Source organism: Corvus hawaiiensis, chromosome 3 (assembly GCF_020740725.1).
Source record: "Corvus hawaiiensis isolate bCorHaw1 chromosome 3, bCorHaw1.pri.cur, whole genome shotgun sequence".
NCBI classification, from domain to species: domain Eukaryota; kingdom Metazoa; phylum Chordata; class Aves; order Passeriformes; family Corvidae; genus Corvus; species Corvus hawaiiensis.
In genome coordinates, this window is record NC_063215.1 from 112,590,573 (window position 1) to 112,605,830 (window position 15,258).

At 42.8% G+C, this 15,258-nt stretch overlaps 1 protein-coding gene across 1 annotated transcript; it reads right to left on the bottom strand.

The window, feature by feature from the left end:
- Positions 1 to 12,959: 12,959 nt before the first annotated feature.
- FBXO48 (F-box protein 48) lies at positions 12,960 to 15,212 on the bottom strand. Its single transcript, XM_048298512.1, has 2 exons — positions 14,769 to 15,212; positions 12,960 to 13,422 (listed from the first exon to the last, which is right to left on the bottom strand). The coding sequence occupies exons 1-2, from the start codon at positions 15,063 to 15,065 to the stop codon at positions 13,261 to 13,263; spliced, it is 459 nt and encodes a 152-aa protein (XP_048154469.1). The 5' UTR covers positions 15,066 to 15,212; the 3' UTR covers positions 12,960 to 13,260.
- Between the last annotated feature and the right edge of the window lie 46 nt (positions 15,213 to 15,258).

Consider the following 15,258-nt stretch of genomic DNA (forward strand, 5'->3'; position numbering starts at 1 on the left):
AACAGTACAAAGCAAACCACCAACACAGATGCTGAAAAAATAATAACCCCAGCCTAACAAACTTTCAGCTACAGTTATTATTACTTCTTATAATCCAACAAACAACACATATGGAAGTAGTTTGGACTTAATATGTCTCTAGCATTTTTTCAAAGAGATGTGTACTTTCCCTGCCCCGCAGCATTCTTCTGAAGGGTAAGGTTGATACAACTATGTTGATAAGTGTAGTTATTTTGGTGCTTTTCTTTGCAGTGTGCTGTCTTTGCTTTTTATTTGAAAGAATAGTTAACAGAAAGTGTGAAAGGTCTACTAAAAATGTGTTTTAGTAATAAAACAGTTTATTTAGTAATATTTAATCAAAGTTTGTTCATAAAGATGAAAAAACTAGTTAAGGCCTCTGAGGTACCTAATGTTTACTGTCAAACCTCTCTATTAGACAACTTTTTATTTTCATTTCTTCTTGCAACATTACATATAACTCTTCAATGCAGTAGTACCTCTTCTGTCTTTGGCTTAGAGTTCACTTTACGACAAATGTTAAATACCTATTTTCTGCCCCTAATTTGTTCTCAAATATTTGAGAAGTTACTTTAAGTTTAAACAACTTGCTTCACAGGGCTCTTGATTAGTGCTTTTCACTGTTTGTAATGTGCCTCCACTTTTTCTGAGTTCAAGCTTGGGCAGCACTGAAATCCAGACAAAAATTCCTTAAATAATCTTTTTTTATGGGGGCCAAAAACATTTAAGTAGGGTGGGAGTTTTTGGGGGATGGTAGTGGGGTGGGGATGAGTTGGATTTTTTGGTTGTTCTTTTTCAGTTTGTACCTTTTAAAACTGTAGGAGACTATAGGAGGAACTTGAAAAAGCAAAATGAGTAGATAAGAGTCCTCTGCAGGTTGTTGGTATTTCTGTGGGTGCCTTCAGTTTTGAAAAGTGCATGTGTTTTTTGTTTGTGAACTATGGTCTTCTCATTGATGTATAGAGAATTTTCTGTGTTCAAGGTGAACTCTGACAGAAAACAAGGTTCTTCTTTTGTTGTTACTCATCAGACTTCTTGAAATAGAACTTCTTATTTCGCTTCAAAATAAGGTTGGGGGGGATTTTTTGATTAGAACACAGGACTTCCTGCTTTGCATTTAGAACCAAAACTGTGGCTTTCCGCACTTTGTTTCTGGTTCTTGCAGATTGCCTAATGTTTTTTTTCCTTCCAGTGCAGTGAAAGGGAGAGTAAGACTGTATGAAAGCTGAGTAAAATGCTTCTTTTCATGCTTCACTGGCATTATTAAATGTAATGGGCTACAGTAAAACTCTTCACTTTCCTGCATAGACTCTGCCTTTCTTTTAAGATTGCTCCAACCTTTTGTCTTTTAAGACTTTAAGATGTCTTTCCCTCCTTTTCTTCAACTCATTAAAAGATGACTGAGCAGGAGGGAAGAAAATAATCAAAGGGAAATGCTGAAAAAACTAATGGAATTTTGCTTCCAGCATTTGAAAGGGAGAGAGATGATGTTAGTATTTTTTAAAATTTGCCTTCAATATGTCTTTCACCAAAATTTTGAATATTAAAAAACTGGGTTGATCAATGGAGAGGAAAGGGACCTGGGTATTGACTAGTTTAATTAAAAAATCCCAAACAACTAGACACCCAAATCTTCCTACATCCTCAAATGGTTATAAAAATGACATAGAGAACTCTCTTCCTAGAGTATTGCCATTAGCCCCCCTCTCTTTATCAAATATACTAGAACAGCCTATTGCAGACTAATAGAGTATCAATTATATAAATCAATGTATGATCTGTCTTTTCATGTACCTGCTTCCATATCATAAGGAAAAGTCTGAAAATCCTTTCTTAATCACCAAAGTATATCAAAAGAAAATCAAGAAACCATCTATTTTGTCCTTCATTGCTTCTGCTATATGTGTATGTAGGTGACCTGCTTTTGAAAGCTTAATTTGCTGTGTTTCTAAAGTACATGATGGTTAAAGTACAGTAACAAAATCAATGCACATGTGAGATATTTTTGAATAATAGGAAGAGTTACATATCAGGCTTTTAACACTCTTATGCAGTTTTTTGCTTAAAGGAAGTATTTCATGATTCTGGTATACAATTGGTAAAATAACGTTGGTTTGTTGGTTTGGGTTTCTCTTAATATTTTTACTTAAAGTAACAGTTTCTTTCCCAAGTTACATCTTCAATTTTCTCTTTCTTCTCTTCTCCCCTCCCCCATATCCTTCTTCTTATAACTATTTTGACCTAAATATCATAAAAGAGAGCTTGTGTTTCTGCGTTTAGGCATCATAGAGTGGATCTTGGATGAGAAAACATAAATGCCTAGTGTCATTTTAGAATTGCTGCAACATACCATGTGTTCTTTAGTCACCCCCTTAAAACAGTAAAAACTTCCTCTCATCTCCTCATACTTACAAGCTGTACATAGATATGTAGGTTGCTCTATGGGTATTGGGTGCTGTTATAATGTCCCTGTTTGAGCAGGTCCCTAGTGTTATTATCTCTAAGTACACATGTTGGTTGATGAGCTGCATGTTAAAATGACTTTAAAGAGCAATATAAGTTCATGAAAAAATTGTCTAAAGACCAGTGACGTTCAAAAATAAAGGTGCATTAGAAAAGCCAGTTTTGTTTGGTTAGCCACACTAGGTGACTTTAGGCATGTTTTTGTCATTTGCTATGCTGTTAAACAGCTATATAGTGTACCTGCTGAAACCTAGGTGTTAGGATCTCCCAGCTATATTTGTTCAGTGCTCTTGTTCTTTAGCAATGTCATGTAAAAGTAGTGGAAGCTATTGAAATATTCCTTCAGTGGAACAGACAAGTAAAGCTCTTACGGGGTATTGTAATATTTCATTTATTAGTTGTTAGATACTGTTGCTGCAAAAAAAATACTTCATCTTTCTCAACTTTTCCTTTTTCCCATATAAGAATTAAAGGCTTAAGATGGCTGGTTTGTTTGATGGAATTTTCTCTCTGTTCCCAGCTTGCTCAAACTATACCTTTGGTTCAAGTCTTCAAGCTGAATCTTCCAATAGGCAGCTAGCAGCATCTTTTGGTTTTGGCATTCTGAGACCACAGAAGTGTTTAAAAGCAGTATTTTGTGCTATGACTGATACATTATCTTATGGCCACTGATGTCCTGTGGCATCTGGAGAAGCCTTTGTGTATTGCTCAAAGTGTCTGGTATCTCAGCAACAAAACAGTCCATGCAGTCAATACCCCTGGATTGGGAAACAGCAGCTCCTTTGCCTCTTAAGGTTTTTAAGGACTGTGCATTAAAACCAACATGTGTAGTTTTGACAACATTTTTAAACATGAGTCAAAACCAGCTAATGTTGTACCTAGTTTGCATGCTCTAGCAGACTAGGTTTTATTCCCCTCTGGCTTTGTAAATCCAGAGTTGCTGGGCATGGGTTGGCAGTGCTGGACAGGGTGATTCTGAGGAGTTGGGGGAGACTGCAACAAACTGTGCCAGTATTATCCTCCTGGGTTTCATCTTGTTAGGTCCTCCAGCATCTCTGAGTTTGCAGTCCATCATCTCCCTCCTTCTTCTCTCACAGTTGTAGCTTGGGTTTTTGGTTTACCAGAATTGCAGAAGTGGGTCTAGCCCTTAGCAGTGAGGCCTGAACCCCTCCCAGTCCCCAACACTCAATTCGTAGCATTGTGCTGATCAGAAGCTGCTGCTGACTTGAGGTGTTAAATGCAGCAGGTGATTTCTTCTGTGGTTTTGGAGATGGACTTTTCTGAACAAGCAATATGGTGAAAATCAATTGCCAAGTGTCAACATGCTCTTGGGAATCCTATATACCTCATTCCAAGTTCATTTAGAGGGAAAGTAAAAAAAATAACACCACTGCCACCTAAGTCCTCCCAGCTGCATGCTTTTATTGTCTTCCTGTCAGCTCTGGTGGGCTGAATGAGCTGATCCCAGTCCTGAGCTCAACTGTTCTGTCTTCAGCTGGGATAACTTTGTCACTTGGTACCTTCCAGAGATGATCAGGATAAAGACATGACTATCTGCATGTATCTGCCTATTGGCAGAAACACTTGACAAAATTAGCCTTGAAATTTGAGTGGTCTGATTAAAAGTCCGTGGTGATTAATTATCTTGTGCATGCTTTTTCATTTAGTCTGTTACTGGCAATGACCCAAAGCCACATCCTGCACTATGATGAAATAAAGCCACACTGTCAGCTGCTCACTTCAAAAATGGAGCACTGCAACAGTGAGTAGTTGCAAAGAAGGTTCTAACACCAACAGGTATTATTAAAAACACCACAGGTGGTTTTGGAGGTGCAGAAATAAAATGCTGATCGGGGGGGGCCCTCTGGCTGAGCCTCAGTGCTGGTCTTTTTGATATCCAGCCGTGCAGCAGTTCACAGGGTTTTGTGCAGAAGGGAAGCCTTTTTTCCTCACAGAAGCCTGGCAGGTTTAAGCCCCTGTTGCATCGTTGAGTTGTGTGGGCAGAAAACATTTGCAAACAGCTCTGCACACACTAATTTAATGTGCTTTCTCCAAAGGCCTCTGTATCCTAGGAAAGCTGGATGGGCAGGAAGGTGAATGGCAGGAAGGCCACATGGCTAATGGGAGGCCTGGGTGATGGATGCCTCGGGCACCTTTCTGCAGCTGACACCTTCCAAGCAGGGGCATAAAAGTGGCATGGGAATGCAGTGGGAAGGTCAATGGGGTTTGCAAAAGTAGAACTTTGCACTTCTGCAAAAACGTATGGGTAAGAGGTAAACACCGGAGCGGAAAAAGGGTTTCACCAGCCACCAAGGTGTGAGGGTAGCTAATGTGCGCCCTGGGATGGTGTGGGCTTTAAATGTGTGGTCTTAGCTGCTGAGGGTGCTCTCTGAGGAAGGACACCCACATATGAGTGCTAATTTAGGCATTGATACAATCTTCCTATTGCTGGCATTTCAGTGGCTTTTGTTGGCAAGTAGAAGGAGCAAGAGATGAGCCCAAACCAGGTGGTGCAAAGAGTGCCACTGGTTGGAGCAATGGACGCTGCTGGGGTGTCTTTAAAGGGAAGAGAACACATCCATCTTGCAGCAGAGATGGGAGGCTGAGTAGATGGGGCAGGGGCAGAAAGGAGTAGAACAGTGTCATGGGTTAGCAAGCATAGTCCCGGAAGTGATGTTCTCCCAAAGGAGTGCTTACAGCTTCCTCTGTGACCTGACAGAACCTATCAACTGGCTAGTTTGAATATGGACAATTCTTTAAGCCACTTAAAATTGTGACTGCCTCTGTGATTCACACTTTAGGAAACTCCAAGGCAGAGCCTCTCTGTCTCATTTCTGGTGTTGGGACAGGTGGCTGTGGGCCCCATGCGGGGGCCAGCGGGCCCAGCCCAGGCCCTGCTCGGGCCAGGCCAGGCCGGGCCACGGCCATCCTGGAGCCGATGGGCCCTGTTCCAACTGCGGAGCCCACCCCTCCCCCCCCCAGTGCTGCCAAGATTCAGCTGAAGCTGCCCCGCTGTCCGGCAGAGGTCACGTGACTGACAGCGATAAGCTTCATTCCAGCTGCAAGGCCTAGGTGAGATTAACCCTTTTAGTGCTGTGAAGAGCTGGAAACCTGAGGGAAGAAAGAGGAGATGCTTAAAGCTGAAATTCTGTTGTGAAGCTATGATATATCAGAGTATCCCGTTGTAATTTCATGAAGGCATGGGGGGTGGAGCGTTCAACTTGTACTTGTGAGCAAAAGCACCTGCGCTGATAGGCAGATGCTGACGCAGCTGTAATTTGATGAGAAGTTTGAACAGGGAGAGATGGAAGCAATGAGGACTTTTGCTCCAAATGGGAAAGGAGAAAACCTCAGTTCCTAGAGATGCTCCCAGAAATAGTCCTGAAGATGAAGATGAGGAAGACCCTTTGCTCCCAGGGAAGGAGAAGGGCCTCTATTCTTAGAGATGAAATGCTCCCAGAGATGGGTGAAGAGAACTTTTGTTACTGAACGGCTCAACCTTAAAATTTTACCCCAGTAATTTCAAGAGTGGACCCTTGAAAGCAGTTGTGGGAAAAGCTGCAAGTCGGGGGAAGGGACTCTCACATGCAAGCAGAAAGACCTCTTCCTAAATGGACTGAACAATATTTGGAAGTGGGCGGCTCTCTCATTGTGATAATGTTTTCATAGCATGGACAAGAGAGACTCCTCTTCCTAAATGGACTGAACAAGGTTATTATGGAAGTGGTAAACAGACTGAACATCTCAAGGGATGTCTTTTTACATTGTCAGTGGGAGAAGGGAGAAAGGTGGGGGGAGGAGAAGTGTTCTGAAGGTGTGGCATGATTTTCTTTTCTCTTTTAGGTCTGTTAATAAACTTCTTTATATTCTTTCAAGTTTGGTGCCTGCTTTGCGTTTCTCCTAATTCTTATCTCACAGAAGGTAAACAGTAATGAGTATTTTGGACCAAACCACTACAAACAGATTACCAGAACTGATGTAATGAAATCTCCAGGGGGAATTAAAACCCTTAAAGGAAGGAGTCAGAGTAGAGAGGGAAGAAAACTTTGTTTTTATGAGGATTTGTACTAAAATACTTCTTTTTCTCAGTAATAGATTTTTCACAAGAAATTTTCATCACTGTTACTCCAGGTTTAAAGATCAGGCCTTGTGTAATTGCATAGCTGCGTGTTTAATTTCTTGTGTTTAAAGAGGCACAGCCATCTGATCTGAACAGAAGCAGAGACATGACAGATACTGGGGATTCTTAATGCTCATTCGAGAATGGGGAAAAGCTACAGCTAAGTGCACAGTGAAGTAACTGTGTTAGGATTCATACCTGAATAATTGTTCTATTTACAAACTGTATCCTGAGACAAATATATGAGAACTTACAGCATAGGGGCATGAAAGGAGCGGGAATAGGGGGTAAATGGCAGGGAGTTACGGACTGGAGGTAACAGAGGAGGCTGGAAGAGAAAGGTGAGGGATGAGATCCATTATTGTACAGTTCCCTTTGTTATGATTAAAAAAATTGGTCAGTTTTGAGGTGATGAGAATGTACTGCTAGTATTGTTCTTGATTAATTTACATGCACTTTTTGCACTTCTAGCTCTCTTAGAGTCGGGGTAAAATATGCTGTGAGCAGAATGTGAAGCAGTACTGTTAAGATTAAATTTAGGAAAAGTTGGCTTTCACAGTTATACTAAAGTCATTAATTAGTTGTTAAAATAAAGTTGTTAATTGGGGGATAAGGGAGGTTGTTAATTAACTTGTTAAGTGTTTGCAGATAAATAGTCAAGTATCCAGTTGGGTTGTTTGATTATTGTAACCTATCAAAGTTAAGCTATTAGTTAAACTGTTTATCATGCTTCTTGTAAATAAATTTATTATGGGGATTGCAGTACAAAATGAAGAACTAGCGAATTTTCCAGAACCTCTGTGATGTAATCATAGAGGGAGGGTTTCAGACCTTATTTACGTAAGGGTGGAAATAAGAGACTATTACTGGATGTTCCCCAGACCAGTAAGAAGACCCCAGACAACAGCCAGAGGACAATGAGCCGATAAAAGGACTCTAGACATCAGCGAGACAATCGCAATGCTCTGGTGGGGTGGGGAAAGAGGTGGCTGGGAGGCAGAGCCTAGGGGTATAAAAGATATCACCCAAGGCTGCCAGGGGAGGCTTTGGTCTGCTCTCTTCCAGTTCAAGCCCTGGTGCTGTACACTTTGTCTCGTGTAAGGCAAATCACCACAAGAGATCTCTTATTGTCTTTTAAATTAGTTCTTGTTAATATATTTGTTTTAAAGCTCAATCCTGAGCCCATTTTTAACAAGTACCTTCAGTGTGCTTGAGCGTGGGTTTTAGTGTTGGTTTTATTTCTTTTTTTAATTTGCAGTAACTAGATATAGTTTTGGAGCAGAATACCTAACAATAGCAGAAGCAGTGTTTGCAACTCATTGACCTTTGTGCTACATCTTCTATATTTAAGAATGCTCTTTACTCTGAGTTACACTTGATGTAGGTTAGGATTTCTCTTTTTTTTTTTTTTCCCTCTCAGGGAATTTTGTCCCATATGTTGCCCAAGAGATTATAACAATGGGTACTAAAGAGAGACAAAAGATGTGGCCAAAGGGGAGGGGGTGCAGCTGGCTGCACTCTGATAGCTGAGGGGTTTTTTCCTTGGGAAAGGGCAGAGATACTGCGAGATACTGGCTGGGGGGTGAGGGGCTGGGCTCAGCTCCTCTCTTACTCTTGGGTTGGTGTGGGAGACAGAGGAGTAGAAACTCCTGCAATTAAAGGAGGCTTTGATTTACAACCCTGGAAGAGACTAGGTCTGGCTTAATTGACAGAGATTTGTGGACTTTAAGCAAAAGGATTACAAACTTGTGTTCCTATCATTATAAGTAAAATTGTACACTGGGTGTTTTGGTGAAGGGTTTTAAAATATAATAGTGTGGTTTTATATAGTTTAAGTTAAGAATGTAGATGGTATAAGAGAGACAACTGTGTGTACATGACATGAGAAGTTATTGGTCAAGACATAGCTGCATTGCAGTGAGAAGTGCCACAGGTGATAGGTCATTAATCTAAAACAAAGTGTCGTTTTAAGTATCTATTGGATTAGAAAGTTATAAATTACGATGTAACCCTAAATCTTGTGACTAGTCGCCATTACTCGGAGGTGTTGTAAAATCTCACGCCTCGACTGATGTGTTTGTTATTTTAAACAATAAATTCGTGTAGTTGCATAGTCCTATCCCTTAAAGTTATTTTCCTCTGACACGTGAAAGCGAGAAACGGACAGGTTGGAGGGGAACAGACCATTGCTGCCTGGAGGATTCGCTGCCACTACGGAGCTTTTGTCCTCCCACTGCTTCTCCTACCATGGGTGAGCCTTTGCTCATAAGAGCAGCTGTTGAACTGAGACCTTATTACCACCTGACCTCACTGGAAAGGACCCTCACCATCTACTCGGGTACCCTAGGGAAAAACCCGGGACCCTGAGCCTCTCCTGGCTGCTTTCTGGGAGCCTGGCTGTCGCTGCCCAGCCTTGCTCTTTTCTGCCACTGCCTGGGGCTTTTTCACTGCACTCTAAACCAACATCCCACACCTGCCTGACCCACTGCGGGTCTGCAGAGTTTCTGCTACATTTTGTTTGTCACCACAGGTGTGCCCACCTCTGCCACTCCAGACACTGCTCCGAGGTTCCTGCTAGTCTAGGGGTTACTTTATAATGTGTATCCCCATATCGTTGCCCTATGCCCAGGAATTAATTTAGTGCCTCTCTATGCCTTTAAACTGAGCCTGAGAGGGGGAAGGAAACCCTAAGCAAAACTTCAAAGCAGTTTGCAGCTTGTTCAAGGTCACACAGAGATAGAGACTTTTTTTCAGCTGAGGCAGGGAAGTGAGGAAGCACCTGGCTTGCTGCTTTCCAGTCAGCTTTTGGTCAGTTTTTCAGCTTCTTCTTCTCCAGAGAGAGACTGAGAGTTGAACTTTTTTTTCTTCCCTGGAATTTCAGATTTGCTCCCTGTTCTGCTGGACTGCTTCAATATCAGAACACATTGGGAGGACTTTCCACCGAGCACAGAGGGCCTGGCCCTGGGCCAAGTCCCAGCTCCGAGGATACCAAAGGGAGGACTCTAACACTTTCCCAGTTTTTTTCTCCACAGCGAGAGATTTTCTTATTTAGCGTTATTATTCTTTTCCCATGTGTTTGTTAAATAAATAGTTTTTATCTCTTTCACTTTCCTTCGAGGAAAATTTATTTTTTCCCGAACCTGGTGGGGGAGGGGTGACTGTAGCCTGCCTTCTCTCAGAGGATGTTTTTCTAAATTTGGCCAAACCAGAACACTGTACAGCTCATTCTGCCATCCAGAGGGACACTGGGACCAGCTGCTCCTGGGGGTTTGCAAAGGGAGCCCCTTTTCTATCTCTCCCGCCGTCTCGCCTGCCATTACCTCATGTGGAGAGGTGGCTGAGCTCGTGCCACAGCGCCCCCTGCAGGCGCGGGGGAATCATCGCACCCACCCTGCCTGGCCGGGAGCCACCAGCGCCCCTGCCGGCTGTGAGCGGAACTGCACCGAAGGGGAAAGGGCCTGTGGCCGAGAGAGGCTGGTGCTGGGTTTCTGTTCTGTTTGTTGTTGCTGCTGTTGTGGTTGCTTGGTTGCCTTGTCATATGTATATATATTTTAGTAAAGAACTGTTATTCCTTTTCCCATATTTTTGCCACAAAGCCCCATAATTTCAAAGTTATAAAAATTTGGAGGGAAGGAGGTCACATTTTCCATACCAAGGGAGGTTCCTGCCTTCCTTGGCCCACACCTCTCCTTCAAGCCAGGACACACTTCAGTCATGTTTGGCAGCAGGTTGACAGCAGAAGCTTCAGTGAATTTTAGGTACTACATCTGTTTTGGATAATGTAGTAGTTGTCCTACAAGAACAGTGGGTAAAGGGAGATTTTTAAAACCTAGTGCAATGGGGCCGTGTGAAAGATGTTACATATGAAATCCACCAAATTGGCCTTTGCATGTTAAGTGCCCTGATTTTGCATGATAGAAGATTAAATATCCTAGTTTTACATTTTGCATATCAAGAGTTTTAATTGCCAAATTAGTATTTACATACTTAAAATGCCCATCAAACTAGTTAAAGATATAAAGTTAATTTTCAGAACCACTTAATCACACAGTTCCTAGTTAAAAATCCCTGTTGAGAAAATATTCCCAAGTTTAATCCATTCCTTAAACCTTAAACTTCCAAATGTCTTGTTTCATACACATACTCAAGTTATCCAAGTTAATTAGTATGTTTTAAAAAGACTCTTGAAGTGTTTATGGTTCAGTTTTAAAAGTTCCTTAAAATGTTTGTTGATTGTTCTGTTTTAAAAATTCCTTAAAGTGTTTGTAGTGCAGTTTCATGCTTTTGTTAATTGTCCTTAAATTCTACAACTTTCTAAGCCCAGCTCAAAGAGCAGACTTTTTAACTGTCAAGGGCTATTTTTAGTCTCCTGTCCGTTAAGTTGCAACTCAGCTCCATGGCACCATGAATTTCAATAAGGACATTTTCCCGCCTTTCAAGCACCCTAGACAAGAAGCTAGCCATTGGCAGGATCAAATGACCTCACTTCAAGATTCTACCAATCGCACCTGACCATGGGGGCTGGATTGTGGGTGGACCTGGGCAGAGCATGGACATTATAAAACCCAGTGCACAGCTCTGGAGCTTGCTTTTGCCTCGGATTAGCTGTGGGCGAAGCCCAACGCTGGTGACTCAGGCCTCTATCTCCCAGAGAGACCATTTTAATTATCTAACTTTGGACTAGCCAAAGTTAACCCAGCACTGCAGGCTTCCTGCACTGGGGTCTTGGGCTGGTTAGGCCTAAAGGTCTCTAATAGCTGCGGACCCGGGTTTTGGGATTTTTACTTGTGGATTTTCCCGGACTGGATTATTTAAACTTTAATTAATTTTTTTAATTATTCTTTTAATAAAACAGATCTTAATTTTTAATTAACATCAAGAGTGGTCTCATTCTTGACAAAAAACATTATGCAGTCCTTGCATCATATCATACAATGTTGTTGGTGAGAAAGCTGTCCAAATTAGATACGCTACTCATGATTTAGAAAAGGTACCAGTGTTTATGGAATGAAAACCTGTTCAAATGGGGAGCATGGGCTGAGGGAAGTGGACCCATTTTGAGGGAAGCTGTTGAATGCTCTAAACCACAAAAAGGATCAGGTAACATTCTGTTCTTGAAAGCACTTTAGAGTTGTCCATTTCACCTGGCTGATCTGTTTCTTCCTTGACCTGTAGATGTCGGCACATACAAGATAAAGCCTGTGAGCCCAGACACCTACATTAAAGGGGAGTAAAAAATACTAGATATTTTCACCAGATATTTTGCAATGGTAAAATAAGTGTGAGAAAATAAAGTGTAAATTGAAAGCAAGTTTAAACTAATGGTTTGTTTAAATGTCAGCATCACTGAAAAAAAAGTGCTACTGGCTCTTAGCCCAAATGACCAGAGTCTGTATTTTCAGAGTAAAACTGCCGTGCTTAATCTACTGTTACTGGGCCTTGATAAAGGTAAGGGCTGGACCTATTTTGAGTAAACACCACATCTAATAGGGGCCTGATCTAGTGCCATTGAACTTCATGCTCATCACAGGACACTTCTATCCTTACACTGTCAGAATGTCCTATGCCAATGTTTGCAGTAGTTGTATGAAGGGATTTCAAATCTAACCAAGCATGGTAGAAGTCTTCCTATAGAAAATTAGTGCCAGATTGGTGACTGAATTTTGCAGGAATGCCTCAAGCAACAAGGATCTTCCCAGCATTTTCTCACTTACTTTACTCTTTAGTGCAAAGGAGGTAGGGAAAGGTGATACTCAGAATAGTAGTAAATGATTGCTTTTATATTGAGTAATATGACAAGCAGCTCCTGTTTTACTAGCATCAGTTTTTCAAGTTGGTGCCAAAAATCAGTGCTGGTAAAGCAAGGCCTGTGTGGTGGAAGATCAGCATATAGGAAAAAACTAAGTTTCTCAATGCGTTTTAACGTGACTACAAAAATACATCAAGCTGTGTTACCTCATATGGTTATTCAAGTTATCTTGTTTAAAGTAGTTAAATTTTTCCCTACTACATGCAAATGACTAATGTGCATAGCTAATGGCTGAGAAACTGTTAGTTACCAGTCTGCTTCCATTCTGTCCTGGATCTGAGAGTCCTAATCCAAAAATTCCACAGCTGGGTAGTTGAAATTCAGCACTGCCAAATACTAACACTTCTGTGAGTGCAAGTTCAGAGATCCTTGTGAGGATTCTGTCCCTTGAAATGGGCACTGGGAATGTTCAGCTGATCCTGAGGTGGCCACCTTGTCGTCTATTTCCAGTGTCTAGATTTGTCCCTTCCCCAACCTTCCTTTGTGGGCTCTCATGATACACTTCATGTCAAAAAGTCAAACACACCTTGGTTTTTTTGGTTTTTTTTTTAATATAAAAATCATCTCTTCCAAAACAAAAAGTGCAAACTGAAATTATAATCAGTGTATTTTTGACAGTGCAGTAGAACATTGAATTTATAAATATAAATTACAACAGAATATTTAGTTGTCTTTAGAATTTTACATAAATACAGTTAACTGCAAATTAAAAGAAGACACCCTTAAGTTTTTTTGAGAAGCTTTCATCATAAATTCATAGTCCAAAATCATTCAAAATCAGTTTCACAACTGCCAAACAGTGTGTGATATTGGCAAAAGTTGTTTGAGTTGAAAGAATCAGCACTGGTTTTCATCTCTCAAGTTCTGCTTCCAAGATTTCTCCCCACGTGTCGACATCCATTGGATACATGCTTTTCTCTGGCAAGCTGAATTGTGAAGGAATGTTGCTGTACTTCCCACTAAGCCATTCTTGCTTCACTTTGCTCTTCCAGTAGTTTCTTAACAGTGTGATCTGGTGGAAAAACATATAGTCAGATCTTGGAAATGAACCCATTTAAACTGCAACTTAAGTTTAGCACTGGAAGAGTAGTGCTAGAAAAAGGATTTGGAATGTGGCTTTGGATATCTAGACATTAAGCCCAGGAAGGTGCAATGCTGCCAAGAAGAAGACCTTGCTCCACTTCCAATTTTTCTGTTCCTGCCTCAATTCTTTGATGGTCAAGATGAAAAACCCAAGCCAGAAATTCGTCTTACTCCTTTAAAAAGGCACCTTTCACTTTTTCTTTAGGGTTGTGGCCTTTAACTCTTGTTTGGAAGCTAGCTGGATTCTTCTCTTCTGCCAGCCTTTTAGGGCAAGAAAATGCAGACTTGGTGTGTTTGTTGCTTCTATTTCAAATCCCCTCCAGATAAAACAGACAATCAGTGCAGGAAGTTCTGCAGGAAATTGCTGTGCAAGGGTAGTAAGATCTATGCACTGAAAGGGCAACCACTATCCGCTCATGCCTGTGCCTCACACTGCAGTACTGAAGTATCAGAGCCCAGAACAGTGGCTGCTCTTGTTTCTTTTGCTGCTGCTTCTCTTTTCACCCCTCCACTGTCCCCCTGCTCTCAAACACTCCAGCTAAAATAAGGTGAGGAATTACCCTCTAGTTGGCCCAGAGTAATCTGTGGAACCAGCTATCACGTCTACCTGATCTACCTGACCAGGTCCTGATCTACCTCAACTTCCAGGCTGGATTCGACAGTGAGAGATCATTCAGTATATTCTGGAGCTGAACCTGCTACAAACTCCCCAGAGCAGTATGTCTGTGAGCAGATTTTCTAAACAGTTTATAAAAAGCTCCTGCTCGTTTCCTTTTCTATTCCCCTTGTTTTTTTCTCCTGAATGTGTGTCACTTGAGGTGTATCGAGAGAGCGCTATCCAGGATGATTTCTCAGGGAGTCATTCCTAACCAGCAGACCTATTTCCACAAAATACAACCAGAGAGCACACAATGCCTGTTACCTTCTCCCTGCCAGCACTATCTGGGGGAACGTGGGCTTTGTCCCGTGTTAGAGCTTGTGTATGATGAAGGTCAGAGCTGAGGCTGTGCAGGGCCGCAGGAGGACTAAAGCCGAGCTGGACAGGCTGTGTCCTGGGTAGGAAAAGGGACAGCCTTGCTTTATCCCTCAGTGTATTTTAGCAGATGTCCGTCTGCCGGGGTGCGCTACCGAGGCACACTGTCACCGCAGCTGCTCCCCCCACAACCCTAGGATGGGTGCGACGCGCTGATGCAATGTCCTTACACACTTCTATTGCCCCTCCTAGCAACCTCGTTTATGTCACTGCCGGTGTTCTGCCGCTGAAGGTGGATTTACCTTCCAGGAATACCCGTTCCCTCGGTCGCAGTCAATCTCCCGCTGGCAGACGGCGCGCACGGTCAGGCAGTGGTGCCGCCACAGCCGCTCGTTGCTCTCGATAACGCGATGCCAGCCCTTGCACGTCACGGACGCGTGGCACAAGCTCTCGACATCCAGCCCGCTGAAAATCCGGGAGCTGACCTCGGGAGGAAGAGCAGACACGAAGTCACCCAGTCCTCCTCTTCCTCCCTCGGCGCTGTCCCGGCCGGCAGACCGCTCCCCGTCCATCCTCGCGGCCTCGGGGCAGGGAGGCATCACCGCGGCCCCTCTGTGCGCCGGCGGCCGCCGCCGGCAGCGCTCTGGGCTGGGTGCCTGCCTGCTGACATGTCCCTGTCGCCCGCCCGCTGCGGGTGTGCGCGTGGGGCGCTGGTTCCGGGGCGAATCTTCGCAGTTTGGGGACCAGGGAGGCGGCGCCGCCGCGCGGCTCGAGGAAGCTACGCGTCACGGG